The sequence below is a fragment of the Vanessa tameamea genome, chromosome 9 (assembly GCF_037043105.1).
Source record: "Vanessa tameamea isolate UH-Manoa-2023 chromosome 9, ilVanTame1 primary haplotype, whole genome shotgun sequence".
NCBI lineage: Eukaryota > Metazoa > Arthropoda > Insecta > Lepidoptera > Nymphalidae > Vanessa > Vanessa tameamea.
Genome location: NC_087317.1, coordinates 3,772,637 through 3,787,156, shown reverse-complemented (window position 1 = coordinate 3,787,156; position 14,520 = coordinate 3,772,637). Strand labels below are relative to the sequence as shown.

At 33.2% G+C, this 14,520-nt stretch overlaps 1 protein-coding gene across 1 annotated transcript in view; it reads left to right on the top strand.

Annotated features, from left to right (window-relative positions):
- Nucleotides 1-14,520, top strand: part of LOC113394167 (uncharacterized) — a 34,755-nt gene that overhangs the window by 8,645 nt on the left and 11,590 nt on the right. Inside the window, exon 3 of the mRNA XM_026631378.2 lies at nucleotides 13,578-13,716. Coding sequence (XP_026487163.2) covers nucleotides 13,578-13,716 — 139 coding nt within the window. The remainder of the gene's footprint in view (nucleotides 1-13,577; nucleotides 13,717-14,520) is intronic.

The window sequence follows — 14,520 nt, the reverse complement described above, 5'->3', positions numbered from 1 at the left end:
ACCATAATTACTTATTTAATGAAACGGTGAAGGTTAAAGGTCTGTCTGGTCCCTAACGTATACCAAGAAAGGTTCGGTCTGTATTAAAATCTGACTAAGCTCTTGTTGGCAACATAATTATGATCTTTGAGGTAACAGAAAACCTGCCGACATTTGACATTCCATAAGTAATTGTTACGCTTAAAGGGTAAATATAAAGCAAAATGATTAATTTTTTTCTTATTTAATTTTGGTAATTTTGTCCAACACTGCCTGTGTTACACCAGTGCCATAAAATGATTATATTTTGTTGAATATTCGCTTCAAATATAAGCTTAACAATGTCTAATTCCAAATAAGATCATGAGATGAGAGGATCACCTTGGACAAACGAAAAATCGGTTCATAAACACAAAGTTACATTTACAGTTATGTATAGTGTGTGTTTCGGTTTGAAGATTAAATGAGTCAGTGTAACTACAGGCACAATGGGCAGAACATCTTAGCTTTCAAGGTTGATGGTGCATTGGTTTTATAAGGAATAATTAATATTTCTTCTCAACCAATGTCTATGCGCGGTAGTGACCATACCATTAAGCCTTTTAATGCCTGCCTACCTAATTTAAATTGAGAAGGTGTTAATAATACTAAACATACACAGACATGGTTTCAACGTTGACATTAAGCGAAGATCAGAATTAAATTGTTTACTTGGATTAGAATTTTAATTCCAAATGAATAAATAGCTTTCATAGAATTTCTATACTGATGACTCAGCGGTCTTGTAAAGAATAATATCGATAAAACAACAACAAGTCGACATTTCTGAAAAACAATCAGTCTGGCGGTCACGCGAGCTTGTCTAATTGCTTCCAATAAACCATTATACCGAATAATACATAAATACTAGCTAACCAGTATATACGACCTAAATGTTGATTGCCGATGTAAAACAGTGTTACAAGATTTGAATTTTAGCCGAAGCTTGTGGCTTCAAACCTACACAGTACTCATGTGCTTAATTTGTGTTTAAATTTCATCTCGTGCCCGACGTCAAAGGATAAAATCGTGAGGTAACCTGCATGTTTTGTGTAACATTCTCCTCAAGCGGAGAGGAGGTTTCGGCCCAGCAGCAATTACATCGTCCATATAGTACTGTATATGGATGGAATTTTATATGTTTTGAGACAAAATCCGAAATCAGAAATGTATTTATCCTACTTTTTATTATATACATTCACTAATTCGCGGTTACTGTAATATTTTAGTAACGACTCACTGTGTCCATGATTAATACAAACAAGTACGAAACAATTCAATGTGTAGTGTTCCTATAAAAAACGTGTCGTAAACGAAGATATTCTAAATAGGGAATCATTTATATAAAGCAATCATTTATATAAAGGCTACAAAATTTATAGTATGTATGTAGATAATGTAACGTATTACTCGTAACTCAAAAACGGTTACTAATTGATTCGTTAAATATAGGAAACGGGTATTTTCTTTTTTTTTTCATTAACTATCAACTATTCTATTTACCGTCCATAAACCTTCTCTTTATTGCGCGACCCTAATTTTATATCGATTTTTTATGGTCTAGACTATTTAAATAATAACTTTATAACTAAGTCTTTGCTACTGATATAAAAAAAAAACATAAATCCAACAATGTTCACGTAAAATGCCGTTTGTTTATCCTGCTTTCACGCCAACCTTTCCGTCAGTTGTCGTGAACCGCCGACGGATAGCTTGACACGAATACAGCAGACTGCGATCATATAGTTCGAATTTCACATAAACGATATCACAAACAAAAGCATTTTTATTAATAAATATTAATTGGTATATGAAATTTATATTTATTATTACTATGATATTTTTAAGTAATGTAAATAAGTTTTGTTACCTATTTAGCTGTTACTGATTTTAATCGAAATGTTTAATTATTAATATATTATTGGAATGACCAACAGAAATGACAATATTATTGCAAAAAATGTATATAATAATACAAAATTAATTATAATTTTATAAATTAATATTAAATAAAATTTATATTTATTTATAATTATAATTAATTTAGATTTATTTGTACAATTTATATTTGAACCTCATAAGAATTCTCACAGGAAAATTTTTATAAGTGATCGACTAAGAACACTATCTATAATATTATTATAAATGCAAAAGTAATTCTTTCTGGTAGTTGCTCTTTTAAGGCTGACAAATTACTGAACCGAATTAGATAAAATTTGGTATAAAGCAATCTTGAATTCCAAGGACATATACTACTTTTTTATGTAAAACCTCTGACGATTGACCCTTAAAACGCGAATAAAAGCCGCGCGCGGTAACTAGTTTGATTTTACGTTAATTTTATTTGTACTACTCTTAGATAATAATTCAAAGTTATTCGTTTTATGTCATGGATCAATAATTCGGAAAACATTTTTCACAATATTTCCACTTTATGGAACTCATTTCAGAACAGATAAAAACTTATACATACAAAGACAGACAAAGCTTATGATGTTTCACAATAAAGACCAAAGTTATAAAAACCTCGACACATAAACAGGAATGGATAACAAACAACAAAAACGTCTGTATTTCAATTCCCGAAAATGCTTTAGTATTTCAAGCGACTTGCTTTGTGATTCAAAGGCTTTTTAAATGTGTAATGTAAACAACAGCACATACACAAGTCTGGCTCGTTTAATTTTTCTCTATCTTGACAAAAGAGTAGGTACTTCAATATTTCTTAGGTATTATTATATTCTGATAAAGTTCCAAAAAATATTTTCTTTATATTAAATTAACAAAAATGTTTCTATTGCACGTATCACTGTAAAATACATAGTAGTCCGCTGATCTTTTCTTAATTTTTTATAGCTTATTCCAGTATATAGCGGATGAACATTATCTAGATTAATATTATTAATGCGAAGTAACTCTTTGTTATATCTACACCGCTGAACCCGTGTAGATGAAATTTGATATTGAGATAGTTTGAGTTCCGAAAAAGCTATTTTTTTAATTTACCACGAGAGTGTAAAATGGGGTTGACGGTTTGTGACTATACACCCTATGGTAAAGCCTCAGGTTCGGCTAGTATGTATATATTTGCACGATCTTAGACTATCTATCAAATTTAGATTTTTTTACGATGACCACAAGATTAATTGGTAAGTATATTAGTAATAATATTTATACAATCTATACTAATATAAAGAGGTAACATCTCTCAAGAACTCATGGTTCAATTCTAAAAAATGTTTTACATTATTCCTGAATGCTATAGGGTATAAATAATATTTTTAACATAAAAAAATCTTTATTAATAAATTACACCCGATTGAAGCCGGTGCACGTCATAAGTGAGGTTAACAAATCGTCCAAGTCATAAGTTAATCATTTATGTTTAAACGTTTAATAGCAAAGTATAAATACACAGTAAAACACCTTTGAAACATTACATTATTTTAACTTGAACATCGAATAAATTTGATCTCCAATCAACAAATGAGAATATGTTAGATCAGTAACTTAGCTTCAAGTAGAACAATCAGATGAAAGCACTTTTCATTTGATTGTTCTACTACTACTACTGAAACCAAAATCCTTGTTAAGAATCAAAAATGTCATATCATATCATGTCATGTCAATACAAATGTACAATCAAACTATTGCCTTACTTCTTCAGGCCCCTATGACTTCTATTACCCTAATCAAATGGTGGAATATAAGAATCTAATCTATCTCAGACTCGACCTAGAATCCCAGTTGTTGATTATATCTGGATTCTAGCGAGTCTACCGAGCACTTTGTCATATAAAATGAGATCACGTTTGACCTCAATAATGTCTCATTTACATAGTGAACGATACTCGCTAACTTCGTTAAACTAAGCGCAATTTTTTTTTTATTTTAAATTTTTAGTAAATTAATCCCTTTTGGTGACATCTGCTGAAAATATTTGACTTTACATTGCGAACAAAAATTTTTAAATTACGTTAATAAATTACTTTAATTTAAATGAATGTTTGAAATTAATATTTTTCTTTTCAATATTAGTATTTTATAAATGTTAAAAAAAATTACCTTACTCTATTTAAAACTACACACATTGTATAATGTTTGTATACCGCAAAACATCCTTGAAATACAATCATGTCTACTGACCGAATTTCGGCCACGAGACGGCCAATCTTAAAAGTTAGTTAGTTAAAGTCGCGCAGGGGATACTCGTATTACAAACGTATACGAAAGTAATACACTCATAGTGCGATGGGAAAATCCAACCAACTACGGCTTTACGGATTCATAACTTGAACAATAACACAATTTCCTATCTCAGAGAAATTCCCTACTGCGAAATTCTAGAATGAAAAAAGTAGCTGTCAGATTTATTAGGAAATCAATGCATAGTATGAAATATCAATGACAGAAATCATATGGTTATAGATTTCAAAAAAAGAAAACCATCATTCGATACTTTTAGACCTTCATGCACTAAATCATACAAAAAAAATTACAAATATAAGATTAAAAAAAATTAAAAGTACCTACTGTACTAAAAAACGTGTTCTATTTCTCCTATCGGCAAAACTTCCTAGTTTTACAAAACTTGGTATTCAAGAGACGCCTCAAGGGAAGAAAATATGTCGAGACGGAATCCACTTTGCAAATGAGATTTTCCATTGAAATAAAATGCTATTATGAGAGGAATAATAAAATTGTGAGACTGGCCTCTTCCGACGAGACGTGCCGGCGCCGCTTCATAATCGATGGTCTATGCGTGGGTAATAAACTACGTATTATTCAGAAAACGATGACGAACAAGAAACAATGCTTAAAAATTATGTACAATCGTATAAAGAGAAAAATATAGAAAAGAAAAAATATATTCAAAGGTATCTTATACTGTTATTGTGTTTATGTTGGAAGGATGGAGAGGGAAAAGTTTGAAAAAGACAATTTATTTGCAGGTAATTACGACATATCGCTTTGATGAAATTGAAAACAGAGTTTTTACTACATACGTATGAATTAAGTTTTGTCTTTGTCTCAAAAAATGGGAAAATTTCTTTTTAAAGGGCAGTGGATGTGTCCCTTTATTTAATTCCATTTTTTTTATTATATCCTTATTAAAAGTTCAGAAGCGTCCCTTTTAACACCACAAAATCGTAACCCTATCCCTTGATCCTTAAATAGATTTAAAGAAAAATGTAACAAAATTCCTGCAAAGCTGCAGGGGATAGACAACTGCAGGTTTTTGGTATACATTTGGCAAGTATTTCATCAGACACGTGTATGTTTTTTCAATGCGTTTTCTTTCACAGCCGAATAGGAAATATACATTTAAGCAACTAAAAGATTTAAACACGTGAAAACTCTGTTTCTTTTTCTAAAACTATTTATTACTCGATATTTGTAAAGTTAAATTTTTTTTTTAATACCTAAAGAGCCAATAATATAACATTTCTGCCAAAATGACAATATAAAACAAAGGAATAGAGTTGTGTAAAGCGTCTGATTTGTATTTAGGTGACATCAAAACGATGTTGGGAAACAGACACCGAGTAATTTTACCGAAAGTGTCTATTCGACGGGTTTTACGATCTTTAAGGAACAGAAGGCTTCAATCAAGATATAAAAAGGGCAAATGTAGTCTGTAAGAAACAACTCCATGCTGTACTCTTTTTTCTTCTTGCCTTTTTTATTTTCGTCAATGCGACTAGCGTTTATTTATGTATTTGAAACAACGTCGGCATATTCACAAAAACAAAATAATCAAAAATACACGGACTTACGCAATGTGATACAGCACTACAGGTATTTGCAACACTATTGAATTAAAATAAAGAAGTAAATTAAATAATAAAATCTTAAACTAGAATAATTATATTACAAGATAACGACTAAATGCCTTAAAAGAAATACAATTATTGTAATCCTCTAAAAAATAGCATTTAGACTTGTGTTAAAAGTATATGGCTTACAAAAAAATTAAATCGAAATTATGCTTATAAATGAACAGTAATTCCATGAACCTAATAAGGTTTTCTATTAATTTTTCGAACAATTTCGAACAATTTTTTAAATTTAAATTCAGTGCATCGGAAAATGGCGCATCCATCCACAGCTTCCATAGCAAAAACACAACCGGAAATTGTAGAATTAGCTACGGTTACGGTATCGTCTAGGATTCCTGAATTTTGGAGCGACCAACCGCGCCTATGGTTTGTACAGTGCGAGGCAGTTTTGAGTCCACAAAAACTTAACGACGAAGCAAAATTTAATATGATCGTCACAAAACTCGGCAAGGACGCAATACAACAAGTCAGTGACATCAGGATGTTAAAGCTTTAAAAGGTTAAAGCCTCCTGATGCTAAGAAATATGAAGCATTGAAAGCGCGTTTGCTGACCGTCTACGAAGAGTCTGAAATAGGACAGTTTCAAAAACTTCTAAGTGAGATGGAGCTGGGAGAACAGAAGCCGTCTCAGCTTCTAGGGCGCATGAAAGATTTGGCCAGGGACAAAATCCCGGATGACACCCTGCGTATCCTGTGGCAGGACACCTACCTTCTGCAGTACGAGCTGTACTCGCCGTGACAGACATCACCGACCTTGAAAATCTTTCTGTCGTAGCTGACAAGATCACGGAAACCTCGAGGCCAGTCCAGGTATCAGAGATTTCACAGCCGCAACCCCACTCTAGTTTGGACATGGAGCGAGTTTTGGCAGAATTATCAAAACTTACTTGCGAAGTAGCCGAACTGAAGAAATCAAGACCACAATTTCAAAGACATTGGAACAAAAGTCAACGGTCACGATCAACATCTCGTAATCGCAGTCGAAACCCGTCATCGCATCGTCAGAGTCGAAACCAGGATAAACCAGAATGGTTATGTTTTTACCATCATCGTGCGAAGACGATAAAATGTGTGCAACCTTGTGCATGGAAAACGACAACGGAAAGTTTTCCGTTGCTAGTTAGCAGAGGCGCAGACAGAGGCGGACATCTGTGCCATTTCACCAGGTCGCCGCTTACGCATCAAGGACTCAGGTTAATATTTTTTAATAGACACAGGTGCTAACGTTCCAGTTTAACCAGTCATATCTGTGTGTCAAAATCGTGAGTTTAGTTACTACACATTATTTGCTGCAAACGGGACACAAATTAAAACTTTCGGAGTTAAATCATTAGTTTTAAATTTTAAATTGCGTAGACCCTTTCGTTGGGATTTCATTATCGCAGACGTAAAACAACCGATTTTGGGAGCTGACTTTTTGTGCCATCACATCACATTTGTGTAGTTTCCATTTACGCTTCGCTTCTTTGAAATTGCATTCAAGTTCCTTACAATACAATTTCCAAGGTGTTGCATTATATTCCGCGAATCTTTATCGTCTCTCTGTAAAATATACTCGAATAAATTTCACAAATTTAACCAATATTCCAATGTTGCATAATATTCTCTGCAGCAACCACTCTCGTTGATGACTACATTGCAATTTTCCATACGAAATTTCGATTTATATATAAAATAGCAATGTACCTACTCCTATTTATCAATTTGCGGATCTCTTTGCATTTATTTCGTTGTATAATATTAATATTGCTATCGCTGGTGGAAATTTGTTCCGGTCAACACTGAATATTCATGGGCTTTATTTGTAAAGTTTGATAAAGTAAAATTACAATAAAATCGTAAGCATTTGCTAGTTATATTGAATAAATCTATTATGAAATCGTGCCAAACGATTTTTTTAAAGTTAATAACTTTTTTTTTTTTTTTTTTTTATCATTTATTTTAAAGAGGGTTTTTTCTGTAAGAAAATGCCACCCTCATAGTGCTTACAAAACATTAAATTTAACAAATTGATTAATTACATCGATTCTTAAAAACACCATCCACTAATTTGTACAAAACATGCGCTGGTTCTGATGTAGGGTCAGCGAGGACACTATTACATGCCCCAACCTCCCCGCAATAATTGATTAAGCGTAAAAAAGAAATTCTATCAGCCTCATTCCGAGCACACTCCATTATTACATGGTACGTGTCTTCTATGATGTTACATACACTACAGTTAGGTGAAGGTGTTTTACCCATAAGAAAGCCAAAGTTATTTAATGGAATGTGGCCGGAACGAAGCCGAAAAGCTGTGACAATTGAAGACCTGCTCATATTGGCTCCATCAAACCAAAGACTTTTCCGTAGTCCGGGCTGCATAGTTCTGTACCAGATCCCCTTAGTCAGCGATCGCTCATCAAAATACTCTCTCCAAAATTTGTAATATTTTTGTTTAGCTAGATATAATAATTCCGTATGATATGGTAAGCAATGGTAGTAAATACCATTTCGTGCTGCATTTTTTGCCAATACATCTACTTTTTCATTATCCTCTAGACCAATATGAGCAGGAATCCACTGCAACATCACTTTTTTATTTTGACGAGAGAAACTTAGAATAGATTTTAAGATAGTATAGGCTATCGGAGCTCCTCGAAAGGTCGAGGTAGACCGAGCCACATGTTGGAGAGCACTTTTGGAATCCGAAAAAATTACAAATCTATCACAATCTATTGTACTGATATATGATAAAGCCTCGAAAATGCCTAATAACTCTGCACGCATCACAGATATCTTAGAATCTACTCTAAGTTGACAACTAGTATTAGTTTGAGGGTCATAAAAAGCAACACCAATATCAGAGCTATCTTTTGAGCCATCTGTAAACACTTTATAAAATGATGAATATATTTCTGAAATTTCCCGTTCCGATAATAATTTTAAAGCTGCATTACTATATTTACTTTTACTTTTGTCAATTGAGGCTAAAGAACATTTAATGAGAGAGGATAAATCCACACTGCTAACCCACGTGTCTAGACTAAACATTTCTAGTTTATTACTTTGGTGGATTTTGAGAGCATTGTAATCATTGTGAATCATAATAAGCAATGGTAGTCTTTTATTTCGCCAGTAAGAGTTGGTACACATATTTTGGAATATATTTAACAACTTGATAATTTCATTGTTAGCCATAGATTTACATTTTAGCCAAAATTTAACTCCCAAATAATACCTTCTGATCGACAATGGCGGTACGCAAAGCTCATTTTCCATTATATGGATCGGTGTAGTTTTAACAAAGCCACCAATAAATCTGAGACATTGATTCTGTAATACGTCTACTTTTTTCAAATTTGTGTTACAACTATTATCATATAAGAAGCTGGCATAATCTATTCTGCTACGAATCAAACCAAAATACAGCCGCCTCAAATGAATTGGATGTACGCCCCAGCCCGGTCCTCTTAGAATTTTAATAATATTTAATAAATTCAAAATTTTGCCTCTTAAGTAATTAATGTGTTTTGACCATCTCAATGAATTGTCAAGCCAAACTCCTAAATACTTAAAAGCGTTAACCTCTTCTATTGTTTTGTCATTCAATACTATCTTTACTGCATATTTTTTACGCCCCCTTTTAAATATGCAAACTTTAGTTTTAGTAGTCGAAATCTCTAACCCTATATCTAATAAGTGGACAGCCATCATGTTCAATGACGATTGTAGTTTCTCAGAGCTTTCTGTCAAATTATTACATGAAGTAAATAAAAGAAAATCGTCCGCATATTGCAATATAGAAACAGGGCTGGTACTTTTGCATATTTTATGGGTCGCGATATTAAACAACAAAGGCGCTAATGGATCTCCTTGAGCCAATCCTAGGCTGGTACTTCTTGCTATTGTGTTTCCGTTAATAAGAATTTTAAGAATTCTATGGTTTAAAAAATTCCACAGATAACGGCAAAATTTTGACCCTACCCCCAAACTATCCAGAATTGAAATGAGTGAAGCTATATTGACATTGTTGTATGCGTTATGGATGTCAATAAAGCACGCGATGGTTGGTTTATTTTCCGAAAATCCAACTGAAGCTTTAGTTATAAAGTAAGAAAGATTGTCTGCACACTGATATGATTTTCTAAATCCTGTAGTATTTATCGAAAAAATGTTATTCTTTTCGCAGAACCATTCCAATCGCTTATTAAGAATACTATGGAAAATTTTAGATAAGCAAGACATTAAAGCAATTGGGCGTAGTGACGAAGTAGATTCTGAATCTCTTCCTGCTTTCAAAATTGGGACGACGATGATATTTTTCCACTGGCTAGGAAGAAAGCCTTTCTCATAAAATAAATTGTAAAGGATTGTTAATACATGTTTACTATTTTTTGGAAGGTGTTTTATCATTAAGTATGTAATTCCATCATCACCAGGTGCTGTGTTTTTAGATGGAACACAGCTTTCTATCTCAGTCATACAAATTATGGAACCTATTTTATTATTATGAGAACGTAACACAGGGCACATAGGAGAAACATAATCGGGAGTTAAGTTACGCAAAAGTTTGTTTACTAGATTTCCATTTATTTGTTGTTTAGGAGTTTTATAGCCCTTGATCCACTTCATTTTAAGCCATAATTCTGTTGATGTAGTTTTTTGATTTACAGACGAGCAAAAATTTTGAAAACATTCGCTTTGAGAGTTACGCATAAGGTTTTGTGCAGAGTTAATTTTATCTTTCAATATATCCAAATTACGTGGGATTGGATTACGACGGAGTTGTGATAAAGCCAAACGTCTCTCAGACACTGCTTTAGATAAATGCTGATTCCAGTACGGCTTGGGGGAGAAGTTCGAAGTGGGGCTTTCATTAAATTTTATTAGAGGGATAGATATTTCTGCAGCTATATTTATATAATCTACGAAAGAGTCATAGTCTTTTTGGGGGTCATTAAGCCACGAAAAATTATTGAACAAGTCTTCAAGTATTTGCGTGTATAAATTCCAATCAGCCAATTTAAAATTTCTTTTATATTTCGATGGATATGAATGGCTGAAATTGGTTGACATTTTAATAACCCTGTGGTCACTGCCCAAAGTTTCATTAAGAACTGAATAAGTGAATTTTAGCGCAATATCAGAGGTTACTAAAGAAATATCAGGAGAGTACTCTTGAAGAGCACCGTTAACTAATTTTACTCTAGTGGGTGTGCGGTCATTTAAGGTCACAAGCTGATTATCAGAAAGCGCATCGAATATTTGAAGGCCTCTTTGGTCAATTTTTTGTGACCAGTTAGTGTGATGCCCATTAAAGTCTCCAATTATAATTGTTTTAGAATTAGCTATCGAGAAAATGGCATCCCAATCATGAGTGCTGGTTCGGGCTGAAGATGGGCAGTAAACAGAAATTACATTATCAAAGTCTCCGCAATTCAAAAGCTTAACGTGGATGATCTGGATTAATGAATTGGTTTGGCGCACTTTACATATCTGAGATTTGATGGATTTATGTACAATTAAGGCTATCCCTCCATACGAGTCAACACGATCACATCGGTGTATATTGTAATTTTTAATATTTAAGTAACTATTTGGCTCTAACCAAGTCTCACATACGGCAGCAATATGGGTCTTCTCCTGCCACAATAAATTTTCAAAACTAGTCAATTTAGGTCTAAGGCTTTGTGCGTTCCACTGAATTATGTTTAGCTTTGTGAATTTATGTGCTTAAATAGTCTAAAATTAACTTTAAGATAGGCCAATCAGAAATATTTTCAACAACAATTAAAATCAACCACTCAACACAACACTTAATTGAATTCTTTAATTTCTGTTGAAAAGATCCGCCTTTGAGAAACAAAATTTCTTTCAATCTATTTAATAGTTCTGAGAAATTGATGTCTCTATCTAATGGTTTTTTGAGGTTTGCATGATGTAATTCTTCAGATTCGATTTTAGAATCAGGCAGGTTATAGTTTATAGATAGGTTTGTAGTTTCGGTTCTAGTCGCTTTATGTTTTTTTAGTACATTTTCGGATTTACGATTTATTCGTGGAATTTTAGTCTGTTCACTTGAAACTTGTGCCGAAGAGATGTGTTTTACGTTTTGTTCCTCTTCTGAATCCACTTGAGTAGGAGGAAACACGTGTGATACAATATTTGCGTACGTGCGATTTGGATGAATGTATGTTTGATCAACGGTAGTATTCACCGTTTGGATTTTGTATTTATGGTTCGGAGACTCTGGTAACATTGTACGAGCTTTCCTGTATGTACAATTAAATTGAGACATGATCTCGCGGATCTTTTTTTCATTCAAGAAAACAGGACATCCTTTATTGAGTGCCATATGTGGACCTTGACAGTTAACACAAACAAACGTCTTTGTCTCGCAATTTGCATGATTGCCACCACATTTAGGGCAAATTATCTTATCTGATGGGCATCTAGATAGTGTATGTCCTAATTTCCAGCACCTGGAGCACTGAGACACCGGGAATGTGTAAGAGTCAACTTTAATGCGGAGACTGTCCACGAAGACATGTGTAGGCAAATACGAACCTTTAAAACAGAGACGGACTCTCTCGCAGTCAATCCAGTTACCATCCGCATCGCGTCGTTTCAATCTACACACTGAACTTAATTCCGCGCGACTATCACATTTAATGCGCATTTTAATTTCTCCTTCCGTTAAATCGAGGTCCACGTCCTTGATTGTACCATATGTAAAATTGACTTGAAATGCTTTTTGAAATTTCCACCCCTTATTTAACAAATCTTCACAAGTCATCATTCTATTCATACAGTTGACATTATCAAATTCAACCCTAATTTTGTAGGGGCTCAAGTATTTTATTTTATTTATATCAGTAATTTTCAACTCTTTTAATAATTTTGCAAGGGCAAATTGTTTGGGAAACTTTTCTTTACATGAAATGTACATTTCCATCTCTGTGTCTTGAGTTTTAATTTTTTTTTCTTTCATAACTGTCTGCCAACCTTCGTCTTCGTCTTTATCATCTCTTTCTCTTTTATTAACTCGTGCTGACCACTGTTCTACATCATCTTCCATGGGTATATATTCTGTCTCTTTCTCACAATGCTCTTTTTTTTCTTTCCGTAACATCTCACTTAAGTAGATAGTCGGGCTTGGTGTCCTCAACTCATTATTCACACTGTACTCATCAATCGGAGCATCATTTTCATCCATGTATAATAAATGAAAAAATACGTAGAATTAATACAGCTACAATCATTCAATAGTAAATTGTTCGATAGATAAGCGGCACCGGTCGGCCCGCACGCCAAACCGGTTTCACAGTAATTAACTAATGAGTTGTAAACAAGAAAGAATGCATTCAATACAATAGACGTCAACCTCGCACGAGTACCGATACGAGACTCAAGTTAATAACTTCTTAAGGGAAAATAAACTGCTTCGTTACGTAACGCGTTACGGGCTACGGCGCTAGTCTGTCGGACTTCCCTTTCTCTTGCAAAAACGGCAAAGGCAATAATTATACTAATAATGTACATTCACAAAATGTTCATGTACATATTAAATAATTGTAGCTAAAAATAACATAAATTTTATAAACAATAAAAGATTTTATAAAAAAAAAATATAAATATATTTTAGAAATATTTTTAAACTGTGTTAAAAACAAACAAGAAATCATAAACAAAGTATAGCTAATATTGACTATTACAATACTAATTTGTTGTTATAGTTGCTCCACTGCTATGCTCTGCGCTGCCATCATGACAGAGCATTGGGAACACGTGTCCTGGGAGAAGGCGGCTCTCGCGGCACTCGCAAATGCTTCCAATACTGCACTGCAGTGGCTCTTGGATGAGAAAGTTGTTAAGGTAAGCTGTATTTAAAAGAACATCTTTTATATTCCATGTTCAAAGCTTCTTCAAGATATCGTTTCTATAAAATAGTTTACTTTAACTGAAAAGGATATTTGTAAAGATATCCCACAGCTGGGACGTACGAATTATCGCTTTTGTATCCGCTCCTCTGTAACTATGACACGAAATTCAAAAAGTTTTTATAACTATATATTTATAATAGATGTACGTTTGAAAAAATACTTTAAAATGTTGACTTTCCTAATAAAAACTTAAAAGCCACAAAAAATATATTTCGGCAAAATAAACACGTTTTCTTGCAATAAAATAAAATTAAACTTTAAACCTTTTTTATCGCAGAAACGCTATCATTCATTTTGGTGACGTCACATTGATGAAAACAAGAGTCATGTATATACGACCGGCATTCATTCAACGTTAACAGATATAAATATTTGGTGTTTTTGGGAAAACAATAAACTACAATCCCTGTCGTTGATATGTAGTGTCTAATTTTAGAAACACTAGCATTAAAACTCCAGAAAAGTTGTTTACCAAATTACCAGATGATATTGAAATGACAATTTTTGATCTCTCGCCACACCATGGCGGCTCGTATTTTAGGTCACGTGATGTAAAAACTAAAAATTACGACTTTTCATTTCAATATAATAAATTAATAATGCGCTTTTATGACTCAAATTCAAAATATTTAAGTGTATTTCTACATATACTTTAATTTTTATCAAATTTCATAATTTATTTTATACTACCGAAAATACCCTATAACTACTTTTTTTTAATGTTTCTTGTCTTAAG